Source organism: Lagenorhynchus albirostris, chromosome X (genome assembly GCF_949774975.1).
Source record: "Lagenorhynchus albirostris chromosome X, mLagAlb1.1, whole genome shotgun sequence".
Taxonomy (NCBI): domain Eukaryota; kingdom Metazoa; phylum Chordata; class Mammalia; order Artiodactyla; family Delphinidae; genus Lagenorhynchus; species Lagenorhynchus albirostris.
In genome coordinates this window covers 98,939,526-98,952,322 of record NC_083116.1, presented here as the reverse complement: position 1 = coordinate 98,952,322, position 12,797 = coordinate 98,939,526, and the positions used below count along the sequence as shown (strand labels likewise).

General features: G+C 42.5%; 1 protein-coding gene across 1 annotated transcript in view; it reads left to right on the top strand.

Moving 5' to 3' along the window:
- The window catches only part of LOC132513311 (cytochrome b-245 heavy chain), a 34,650-nt gene extending 23,150 nt beyond the window's left edge, over nt 1-11,500 (top strand). Inside the window, exons 9-13 of the mRNA XM_060137514.1 lie at nt 2,559-2,812; nt 3,680-3,842; nt 5,496-5,642; nt 7,910-8,034; nt 9,972-11,500. Coding sequence (XP_059993497.1) covers nt 2,559-2,812; nt 3,680-3,842; nt 5,496-5,642; nt 7,910-8,034; nt 9,972-10,098 — 816 coding nt within the window. The 3' untranslated portion in view covers nt 10,099-11,500. The remainder of the gene's footprint in view (nt 1-2,558; nt 2,813-3,679; nt 3,843-5,495; nt 5,643-7,909; nt 8,035-9,971) is intronic.
- Nucleotides 11,501-12,797: the final 1,297 nt, after the last annotated feature.

Here is a 12,797-nt window from a genome sequence, read left to right as displayed (position 1 = left end):
TCCCGGACTGGGGCACGAACCCGTGTCCCCTGCATCAGCAGGAGGACTCTCAACCACTGCGCCACCAGGGAAGCCGATTGGGCCTTTTAATTGGGGAGACTAGAAGTTAACATTTTCTGTTGAAAAGTGAACCCAAATGTTTTGTGTAAATGAATCCGTGTGTGTGTGTGTGTGTGTGTGTGTGTGTGTGTGTGTGTGTGTGTGTGTGTGTGTATGTAGAAGGGAGGAGCATAGAGAGATGATGTGATTAGTTAAGAGTAAAGAAGCAGGGCTTCCCTGGTGGCACAGTGGTTGAGGGTCCGCCTGACGATGCAGGGGACGTGGGTTCGTGCCCCGGTCCGGGAGGATCCCACACGCCGCGGAGCGGCTGGGCCCGTGAGCCGTGGCCGCTGAGCCTGCGCGTCCAGAGCCTGTGCTCCTCAACGGGAGAGGCCGCAACAGTGAGAGGCCCGGGTACCGCAAAAAAAAAAAAAAAAAAGAGTAAAGAAGCAAAAGAGGTGAGTTCAAAAGGTCATGCACTGAGCCTTAAAATATTCAGACGCCAAAAGAACCAGGGAACCAAGGGCGGGTCTCTGTGCTTTGTATACAGTCACAGAGTATCAGAGCTAATGTACTCAAAGTCTCAAATGAGCTAATAACTAAACTGCATTTAGAATTGAATCCGCTAACTTCAAGTATATAGTGGTTTTTCCCCACACGTCTATGCTGCTTCTTATCATTAAATAAATAAATATCCAACTAAATAAATAGAAACGGAATTGCCTTATTATAGTTTCAGGAAACATCAGACAGGACTATTTTTATCAAATAAAATTTAATTCAGTTCAGTTCAGAAAGTATTTACCAAAAGCTTACCATGGGTTGCTTTTGCAAAACACAAAAAATCTTCCACCCCACCCCCCTAGCTCTTCTTTCTTGGCATCTATGGAAGGTCATAGTAAAGTTAGTCCAGCTGACATTGGAAACCTTGAAATATAGGAAGCCACAACAGTTCTCCTTTTATGATATTTATATTGTACTATGAGAAAAAGCCCACAGATCAGCAAAAAGAACCACCACAAAATTTCCCGTACTAGACTAGAATGAACTAACCAGACAAGTATTTCCTCTAAGCCTATTTCTAAGGCAAACTTGTTTGCCTGTGAAGAAAATAAGTATTCATTTTCTTCTCATGTAAACACACATAAGAAACAAGGTACTATCCAAAAGTATTCTGGTGACAACGCTGTCCACTAGTGCATTTTATTCCCTTCTATCCCGATGTTCCCTGTGGTAGCAAAATTGCAATATGGTGGAACTCATTCTCACCACACAAAATTGCAACATGAGCAACATAATTTTCAAACTCATTTTCATCCATTTTTATTTTCTGTTTCAAAATGAAGCTCTACACCTCCTTATTTCAGTGATGAAGGGAAGTTGGTTACAGCCTTGTCATATAACTTAAATTTGAATCACAACTTTTGGAAATGCTTGGCAATTTTTCTTAAAAGGATTTCCTATTGTCCTACTCCTCACTGGTGAAAAGAAAAGCTCGTGTATATCAGTCAACATTAGGAATCTGCTATTTTGTTTCTATTGATTTTTCTTTCCTTTGATGTCCCTTGGTTTGTTTTCAGTTGCACATATAAAGTCCCTCTAGGATCTCAGGAATCATCAAAGAAACATATTACTTTGTATATTACAATGAAATCATTTTGTTATTTACCAACTTACCAGTTGATGGACATTTGGAGTGCTTCCAATTTTTTGGCTATTGTAAACAAAGCTGTTATGAACATTCAGGTACACGGAGAAGGAGGATGGCAATAGGCGGGTGGGGCCTGGCTTTGGGAGAGATGGATGGTGTATTCCCCAGGTAGGGAGAAATGTAAAAACAATGCATGGAGTCAGGCAGGTTCAAGGTGGGACTTGGGACAAAGACAGACCAGCACCTTAGGCTTGGTTTGGGCGATGTTGCTATATTATTAGCCAATGGGGTCTCCTTCTGCTTCTGTCCGGCTGCTAAGGCTCTTGATCATCCCTTGGGGAGATAGGAAGGCTGAGCAGGAAACCATCTCTTCTTCCTGTTTCTAGCAACTGCCTTGTCTTCTTAGAGAAAAAGAAAATCACATTAAGCTGGTGTCTTAGGTTGGATTCCCTGGCAAAGATTCTGAGACAGAGAACTGCATGCAGAAGTCTTATCGGGGCATGTTCTCAGGAGATGAACCTGTAAAAGAAAAGAAAGGCAGGATTGGGGGAAGGAAATTGCTGGCCCGAAGTGGTTGCAACTGCAGCCTCAGCTGATCCTACAGGAAGTGCTGCAGCTGCGATGGCCCCTGGGAGTTGTCCCAAAGTGAGGACAAGGGCCAGGCCTTTGGATCCCTGCCCCAGCTCACTGTTGGCCATGGGCGAGGGCAGTTGCCAGTGAGAGGCAGGTTTGCTGGAAGAACTGCTGTGTTGGCCCTGAAGAAGGGACCTGTGTGGGGCATCTTAGCTCAGCCTTTTATCCATACGGATACTGAAAAGGCAAGTACTGGGGGAAAGGTTCATTTCCAGAGACACATTTTGTTCCATAGGTGGTCACTCACCCTTTCAAAACCATCGAGCTACAGATGAAGAAAAAAGGATTCAAGATGGAGGTGGGCCAATACATTTTCATCAAGTGCCCTGTGGTGTCCAGGCTGGAGTGGCACCCTTTCACCCTGACCTCTGCCCCCGAGGAAGACTTCTTTAGCATCCATATCCGCATCGTGGGGGACTGGACGGAGGGACTGTTCAAAGCTTGTGGCTGTGATAAGCAGGAGTTTCAAGATGCCTGGAAACTACCGAAGTGAGTACAAAGCGCCTATTACAAAGGTGCATCAGTTCAGGAAAAATGTCACTCTACTAGCTCCTGAGTCTGACGAAACATACGGATTCTATAGGGAGCTATCTCGGTGTTCCCCGTTTTATACGTGTGCTGTGCTTATGCATATATGTATAAATCTTATATGAAATATAAAATGTTTGAATCAAATATTAATCATGGATATTCCCCAGTGCCTATAAATTTGTAAGGGTCAAGACCAAGGTATATTAACTTGCAATCAAAGCTATACTTAAAATTTCATTGGTGTACGTTATTTGAGGGTAAATGCCAGATGTTACTCACTTGGCCTCTTTCTTCCCACACGCCTAACATGGTGTCAGGCACTTAGTAGATGCTGAAGAAAAGTATGTCAAATAACTCAATGAATAGACCAACAAAAAGTAGAGATATTAAATTTATAAGATATCATGACATGGAAAATTCTCACTTTAATGTACAGTGTAAGCAGGAATTTCAAGTGTGGGCTCACCTGGCAAGAGACACAGACATTTGTGTGTGTGTGTGTGTGTGTGTGTGTGTGTGTGTGTGTGTGTGTGTGCGCGTGCGCGCGCGCGTGCGTAGTGAGTGAACGGGGTTGGGGACATGAAAAAAATACCCCTGAGAGTTACCAAATGTTTTCAGTTAGCTAAAAATTCCTCTTCTTACTTCCAACCCCGATGTTCACACCGAGTTGGTTACTTGAAAGCTATCTCACAGAACAAAGTGTCACATCAATACATTGTCCCAGTTTGAAGTGACGTGTCGCACACCTGCAGTGATAATGTGTGCCCCATCCTCCTCTGAAGAGCAAGGTGTCTGTGTAACTATCTCCCCCATGCTTCCCTCCAGGATAGCTGTTGACGGGCCCTTCGGCACTGCCAGTGAAGATGTGTTCAGTTATGAGGTGGTGATGTTGGTGGGAGCAGGGATCGGGGTCACGCCCTTTGCATCCATTCTCAAGTCGATCTGGTACAAGTATTGCAATAAAGCCCCCAATCTGAGGCTGAAGAAGGTAGGTTCTTTTCTTTTTCAGAGGGCTTGGAGCATTCACCACAGTCTGCCAAGTGAAGCCTCAAAGAGCCTTCAGGGCAGAGGCTGGCAGAGACTGGCGGAAGTGGAGACAAGTTCTAGGTAGTTTCAGAGAGGCAGGCTTTGCACAAAAGGGCTGTTTGATAAGTCAAAGGTGCTTCTGGGGATTCCCTGGCGGTTCAGTGGTTAGGACTCAGCGCTTTCACTGCCAAGGGTGCCGGTTTGATCCCTGGTCCGGGAACTAAGATCCCGCAAGCCATGCGTGGCACAGCCAAAAAAATAAACAAACAAACAAATAAATAAATGTGGTTCTCTATAAGCAAGCCTATTATTGAAAGTACAAATATACTGTATTTGTGTAGCATTACTGGAAAGTCAGAAGAGAGTTGGGAATAGAAAGTGTCCACAACCCCAATCCAATAGTTACACTTTTTGTAAATTCTCTTCCAACATGTTTACATATTTTTAGAAAGCTGTATATATTGAGTATGTACAATTTCATGTCCTGCTCTTTTTAAAACATATAGTACTTTTCAGTGTTGTCACAAGTTTGCTGATAATCATTTTTGATGATTCTTTCATGTTCCATTGAGAGGATAGAATAATTTTTCTATCATCTTACATTAGATATTGACATGGATTCCATTTCCAGCCCCCAGCACATTTATTTGCAGGGGGAGGGCAGGAGACATGTCCTTTCATGACACTTTTACTTTTTTCCTTTCTTATGGCTGTCTCCTCAGAATAAAGTCCTGGGGGATGTTTTGGTTACATGTAAGTTTGGTTTCATTGCCCAATAAAGGACATCTTTAATAAAGCTTGAGTCATTCTAATAGCTGTAGAGATAACCTCTAACAGGCACGTTGAGCTTACCTTGACTTTTCATTCTCCCCTTCCCCTCTTTTCGATGTGGAGGAGGTGTGGGTAGGACTACTTTTTCCCCTAAGAACTCAGGGAAGTCTGCCAGTAGCGGGTAGGGACGTAGTGCGGTGGCAGCCATGGCTCGTCTAGATCCTATTGGTCTTTCTGAGAGGAGGGTCAAGGGAAGCCGGGGATCCTGGGAGGGCAAGAGCAGACCCAGGGGGAAAGTTGTGGGCCAATGTTTTCTTCTTAAGCTACGGATTTCTGAGAACAAGCTATTTATTTTCTGCCCTGCCATGTGAAAGCCAGAGCAGGTTCATGTGAGCTAGTTTGTCAGATATCTAGAGCTTTCTGAAAACCCATGTTTCCAGGCATTCTGAGCAGCAGGGAAAAGTGGGGGTGGGGAGGGTAGAAATCCATATTTCAATACTGATAGGTCCCTATTTAAATATAATCTGCTTGACTCACAGATACAGAGAAAGAACTAGTGGTTACCAGTGAGGAGAGGGAAGTGGGGAGGGGCAAGACAGGGGTAGGGGATTAAGAGGTGCAAACGACCATGTGTAAAATAAATAAGCTACGAGGACATAATGTACAACATGGGGAATATAGCCAATATTTTATAATAACTATAAATGGAGCATAACCTTTCAAATTGTGAATCACTCTATTATACACCTGTAACTTATATGATATTATACATCAACTATCTTTCAAAAAAAGATAAAAATAAAAAAAGAAACATAATCTGCTTCACGGTCTGTCCCCCTCTCAGATCTACTTCTACTGGCTGTGCCGGGACACACATGCCTTTGAGTGGTTTGCAGACCTGCTGCAGCTGCTGGAGACCCAGATGCAGGAGAAGGACAACGCCGGCTTCCTCAGCTACAACATCTACCTCACTGGCTGGGATGAGTCTCAGGTGAGGAAAAGATCCCCAATCTCAGGTCCCTCGCACAGTGCCCAGGGCTTACCGACTTCCCCTTGGTTATTGGAATGTCTTGTGTACTGTTTTTAAGAACAGTCGATGGGTTTGGGTGATCCAGCACATTCACTCTGACTCAGTATCCCCATTTGTTCAGACGGTTGATATTAGATTCAAAGTTGGTATCTGTGGGACGGGTCAAAGCTAGGGAGCCTACAAGGGAATCAAAGCCATGACTTTGACCTTGTTAGAGCAATGCCTCCACCAGGGGTATCGAACCAGGTGGACAAGATGATCTACGGGGTTATGGGAAGAAAATAGAGAAAAGATCAGCTCTCTCTCGTTCTCTCTCTCTCTCTGTCTGTATTTATATATACACATGCATATACATATATATGTATACACATGCATATATATGTGTATATATTCCTTTAATTTATGTTTATGCATGTTTTATACTATACATAATACATTTAATAAGGAGTCATAATAACTGGCAATAGTTATTAAGCATATGCTTGTGCCAAGTATTGTTCTTAGTGTTTACATAGATTGTCTAATTAAATCCTCACAACAACCTTATGAAGTAGCTATTATTCTTTTCCAGATTTTATAGATGGGGAAGCCAAGGCCCAGAACAGATTAGGTCATTTGTCCAAGGGCATCCAAGTAATAAATGCTCCAGAACCTGCACTCTTAGTACTCCCAGTAGTTCATGATTATCATTTGTAAATAAATCAATATATATCTAATGAAGGTGATATATATGTATATATATATATGGGTGTGTGTGTATGTGTATATGTATATATGTGTGTGTAGTATGTGTATATGTATATATGTATATATGCTTTCTCCCTCCTGAGACATTTAGCAATGGAAATGTGAATTTTCGATTGAGAAGACAATTACAGTTAATTACAATTATTGATAAGATAGTCACAATTCACAAGACAGCCCCCCACAACAAAGAATTATCTGGCCCCAAATGTCCAAAGTGATGAGACTGAGAAACTCAGAAACAAGTTAATGATTCCTAGGGGGTAACATCTTTCTAAATAAGCAAACATTAATGACTTGGCCTGGAAGCAGCATGACTGTCCCCCTGAGTGAGGGGGTAAGGCAAGGGTCTCTGCCCACTCCTGGCCACTGCCTCAGATGGCCATCCCCACACAATGGGTCCTCAGCTAAGACAGTTTTCACAGGCACCTGGTCCCTGCGAAAACCGACTTCTTCTCATTTAGGTTTTGGCATATCGCTTATCATAGGTTCTCCAAGTCTTAGGAAAGGCTTGTTGCAAACGTAGGTCCAGGGACACATGACCATGAAAATTGCTGCTCCAGAAAAAGTGCTTTTAAGATGCCACTTCTGCAATTTAAAAATGAAACAACAACAACAAAATTTGATAAAAATGAAACCCAGGGGAGAAAATGTATAATATATAAATTGCTTTGCAGTTTTGTTTTTTTCATAAGCCAGACACAGTTTTTTAAGTGGGAAATCTCTTTGCATTGAAAAATAGTTATTTTGCTTTGCAAAACTTTGTCCCTACAGGATTATCAAACCGGGGTAACTACCCTTCTTAACCTCTTCCATCCCCATCATCCATTCCCTGTCCAGTGAATTTAAAATCTGATTTGATTGTTAAATAAATGTAATTAACCATTTTTATTTTTAAAAAATACCTGTTGTTCAAACTGAGGCCCCCTAGAATGGTCACAGGAAACAACACATGACTGCACACACACACACACACACACACACACACACACGCACACACAGAGTAGCTTTAGGCTTGGTTTGATGTCTCATTACATTACCAAAATATGAATACATTTTAGTCTATGGTTGTCTTAATTCTTAGTGATTCTCCCAAAGGAGCGGGAGTATATTAGGGTGAGAAGAGACTGTCAGACCTACTGCAGAGAGAAAAACAGTGAGATAGAGAATTTAAATCCTACCCACACTTCAAAGTCTGGGGCAAATGTGGCCACCCTGAAACCTTCCCATATCCTCCCACCCGTGCTCCCTTCTTTGTCCTCATGGAGATGTTTGTGCCTCCTCTATGGTCTCCCTTTCTAGACTGTAAATTACTTGAGAACTGGTTTCTTCAGTGTTGACCTTCTAGCTTCCAGCATGGTGCCTTGCCCCAAATACATACAGTTAGAACGGTAATTAGAGCTTGGTTTGTGAGATATGTAAGTATATCTGTGTGTGTTTATACAGCATGCCTCTTTTGTCTGAATTCATGTCCTTTCCTGCAGGCCAATCACTTTGCTGTGCACCATGACGAGGAGAAAGATGTGATCACAGGCCTGAAACAAAAGACCTTGTATGGACGGCCCAACTGGGATAATGAGTTCAAGACCATTGGGAGTCAACACCCCAGGTAAGGAATTCCCCCGCCAAGGTGTTCTTTTTTTTTTTTTTTACCATCTTTATTGGAGTATAATTGCTTTACAATGGTGTGTTAGTTTCTGCTTTATAACAAAGTGAGTCAGTTATACATATACATATGTTCCCATATCTCTTCCCTCTTGCCAAGGTGTTCTTGAGGCTCATGGTCTACAGAAAGCAACAGCTTCCAAACATGGCTAGATTTATGTATTGCGGAAACTAAAATACCTAGGTTACCATATTCACACCCATAAAAGGTTCTAGATATCTCTGACTTTAAGAGGAAGTCTTTAAATCACACCAAACAAAGATTCCCAGGCCCCACCTCAGACTTTCTGAACCCTGTTCCCCCCACATAGGCCCATAACTCAGTTCTTTTCTTTCACCTCCTAAATTTCAGTCGTGTATCTACTTCTATTAATTCTCTATGATTTATATTTATTACTAAGGAGACACTGTCCCCACTTTCATTTATAGTTTTTGGGTCCAAGATCATAAGTTGACAGATATTCCAGGTCCTTCCTGCCCTCACTAAAGCTTTGGTCATCATGAAACTAAATGTTCTATAATATAAAAGACAGCTCCCCACAACAAAGGATTCCCTGACCTAAAATGTGAGTAGTGCTGAGGTTGAGAAACTGTTTTAGGTCAGTTTTCATTGTGCTACTATTCCTTGGTATTTCTAAGTTTTTCCTGCCTACTGTACTGACTGTTCTTGAAACTCTTTATCAGTCATTTACACTTTAGAGTGAACGAGGCTTGGTTGGTTTCTCGAATAGATTGATTGGTAAAGGAAAGTAGCTTAAGAAAGAGACAGGATGCAAAGGAAGCACTACAGTTCTTGCTTGTCTCGCAAGCTTATCCTCTTACGTTCTCTAGATTTTCACATGCTCCCTTTTCTTCTTTAAAGTCGCAAACATTTCTCAGAACATCTCCAGGCAACCTTTATTTGCCTTAGTTTACTAAGACTTCCAATGAAGCTCAAGAGGAGAAGTGCTACTTACCTGTCTCTTGGCTTCAGGCTCCATTTCCACTCTTCCTGCTCTCCTGTGTATCGTGGCGGGCTAGAAGTCTGAAAACTGCATTTCTAAAATCTAGAACACATGACAAACTCAAGAAATCACCATAAAGACACTCTTTACGCCATTGCTTCTTACACGTTGATGAACATATAAATCGCTTGGGGAAGCTTTTTGAAACGCTGATTTAGTACATGTGGGGTAGGGCCAAAGCATCTACATTCTTGGTTTTGAATAGATTTTTGAGTTTTACTGAAATCTTACGTGACCAAGAAATTGGAAATACAATCACATCAAAGAACAAATTGTCACGGCTTTGACATTTAAGCCAAACCAATTTTGTAGGGCAGATTTCAAAAAGGTGTGAAGTTATAACAATTTAAAAACACAGTTGACCTACTTTAAGAATCTGCGTTCTTAAAAAGCTGACACCGAGGCTACTGGTCCGGAACCAGAGCTAGAGGAGCAAGGCTTTAAAGTCTAAAATGTTGAGGGATGAAGTCACACGAAGCTGTTGGCAGAGGTGGTGTTCCTGAAGCGGGTTTGTCCTTGATTTTAAGATGCTGGAGTGTTTGGGGACATAGAGCCCTGAAGGGCAGTAGCCCACAGGCTCACAAATTCACCCTCATTTTCCCTGTAGTAGAAGTTTCCGCAAACCCTGCTTGCATGTCATTTTTTCAGAGAAGTCAGCTGCCTTTTGAAGTAGCCAGCTGCCCGCCCCTCCCAGCCCCGCAAACAGGGCCGAGCGACGCTCCCTCATGGTAACCTGAACTCTGTCATTTGCGGAAGGACAAAGGAGCAGAGGAGACTCTGCTCTGAGGCCTGAAATCAATAGGAAATCCCCCCATGTGCTTTGTAATTGAGCCCATCCCAAAGCCTGAAACTGTATTTTTTCTTTCTTTCCCAAAAGTACCAGAATAGGAGTTTTCCTCTGTGGACCGGAAGCGTTGGCTGAAACCCTCAATAAACAGTGCATCTCCAACTCCGACTCTGGCCCCAGGGGAGTGCATTTCATTTTCAATAAGGAAAATTTCTAACTGGTCTCTTCCATGAGGAAATAAATGTGGGTTGTACCGCCAAATGCCCCAATAATGCCAGTTGATAATATAAGTTCCCTCCTTTCAAGAAAAAGAGAGAAAGAGAAACTATAATGTGATGATTTGCCCTGAAAGGAATGTCAAAGATTGTTTAAGTCATAAATTTGCATTTGTATGGGGCTTTATGGTTTTCAGAGCAATTATATACACATTTTTTTCATTTTGTTTCCTCACAGTAATTCCAGAGAAAGGTAGGGCAAGGATTCTCAGACTCAGGTCTCAGGATTAAAAAATGGGGGCTCAAAATGGTGAAGTAGCTTCCCTAAGATTAAAGCTGAGACTGGCTCTAGACCATCTGACTCTAGGTTTGGTGATCTTTCAGCAATACCAGGCTGCCTGGAAATAGGTTTGTATACTCCCCAAAAGAAGAAGCAAACCAGGGAGTAACTTTTCATATTCCCTTTTGTGTCATCTTTGTTATCATTATTGTCCTATCAAAGGAAATTTTCCAAATAAGAGATAACATATGTTGAGAGTGATTCATCACTTAATGGTGACAGCACACTCCAGTTTACCAATGCAGCAGCCTAACTGGGTCAGAGATTCCTCCTACAAAAGAATATTAGACTGACTGGAATTAATGTATGCCCCAGCAGAGAGTGGATACTCAATGAAAGTTTGCTGAATGAATGAATGAATGAAAGGACCTTTAAAACCATACAATGCCAGGGTAGAACTAATTGAAAGCTTTAAACAGGATTATCTGAGGAAATCACTTCTGAGACTCTTGTTGACCAAAGGAACCTGATTCTCCTGAAGGTAAAGAACAGGCTAAGGTTAGTAACCAGTAGGTTGTCCTGTCCAAACATTTTTATTTGAAACATGCAGGAAAGGGAGATAGAGGCAGAGAATTGAACTCCTGTCCTAACTCTGGCCGGCTCCTTATGCTATGAAAGAAATGCAAACTGATTTATTGCCGGAAACAGTCTCCTCCAGCCAGCACTTGTGAATCTGAAATTAAGAACTGTGACAAATACGTATCTGATACGCCCATCTGCTTTAAATAGCATCCACACTTTGTTTTACTTAAATACACATGCGAAAGGGATCTTACTGGTGTAACTAACAATTTATTTTTCTATCATCATGATCATGATGAAATTTACATCCCAGAAACTAAAATCCCTAGCTTACTGTGTAGGTATTGGATTCATACCCAGTAGAATGTTCTGGATATCCGTGAGTTTGAGAGTCTCTAAATCATTGTTAATGTGGCCAGAAAGGTTTTTTTCCCGCCTCAGGACTGCTCCTACTTCTGGGAACTAAAAACAGCTTTATGTGTTATATCCTCTGGGGCCACAGATATTTAGAAGTATTCAACTTTGATCATGAGAAAGAAAGAGAAGGGAGCAGGGGGGAAGGGCAGAAGATGGGGTTAGGAGGAAAGGGGAGGGAAGGGGGAAGAGAATAGAAGGAGAGTGAGAGAAAGCGAAAAAAGGCAAAAGGGAATGGTAGGTGAAGGGGGTCACTTTCTACCCCAGATTTCTTAAAGTCTTATACGTATTGAATGTAATTGCAGGAGGTACACACATATTCATTTTATTTTGATAACATATGGTATTGAATCTGAAATTCTGGCCATGAATTTGATGCTGAGTGGGCATATTCAGGGGACTGGGCTGAACTAGTAAGAACTCAGTTGTTCCTTTGGGTTCCCAGGATGCCCCGGGCACTGAGGGTCGGTCCTGACAAGTCAGGCTTGCTTTGAGAATGTCACCTCCCCACAATGTCCCAAGACTGTTTCTGCAAAGAGAAACTTAGGTCCAGCCTGTTCACACTGCACCCCAGGTATCAGTTCATTCATTCAACAAACTTTTATTGTGTTATTACTATGACTCAGGCTCTGTGTTGATAGCTTCAGTTCTTTACACCAAAGTGTGAGCCAGAGGGGGAACCAGAGTTAATAAGGAGTCTGAGAATCTGGGCCCTCGCTCACCTGTGTGGCGTAAGTAAAACCAACTCCATTTGTTGCTCTGAAAATGTTTCTCCAGGGTTTTCTTTTTTTTTTTTTCCCCCCCGGTACGCGAGCCTCTCACTGCTGCGGCCTCTCCCGTTGCGGAGCACAGGCTCCGGACGCGCAGGCCCAGCGGCCATGGCTCACGGGCCCAGCCGCTCCGCGGCATGTGGGATCTTCCCGGACCGGGGCACAAACCCGCGTCCCCTGCATCGGCAGGCGGACTCTCAACCACTGCGCCACCAGGGAAGCCCCAGGGTTTTCTATTTTTGACACCAACAGAGTTACCAAAATAGAGAGATCTTCCCTGTGTTATCCTGGTTATGAGATGAAAAATGAGTGTAAAAGCTGTTGTCATTATGAGAGCTTCCTTCTCCATCCTTCTCCCCAGCCATCGGCTGCCCGCACAGCTTTTTTAGCATTTAGTATTTAGTAACAGGTAGTGAGAAAACGATTAAGCATTGTTTTTAATCTCAAGGCTATGAAGGCTTTTCTTATTTCTTTTGCTTTTGCAACACTGCATTTATGAAATTTGAATACTTGTAGATGTTGTGTGTGAATAGTTTACGGGGGGTGGGGGGACCCTGGGAAGAACTATCAAAACTGTGCTCAATTATTAAAATGAATGAACTCTCTCTGTGTCTGTGTTATTGATCTTCATATTCAAGGGTGGATTCAGGTGGCA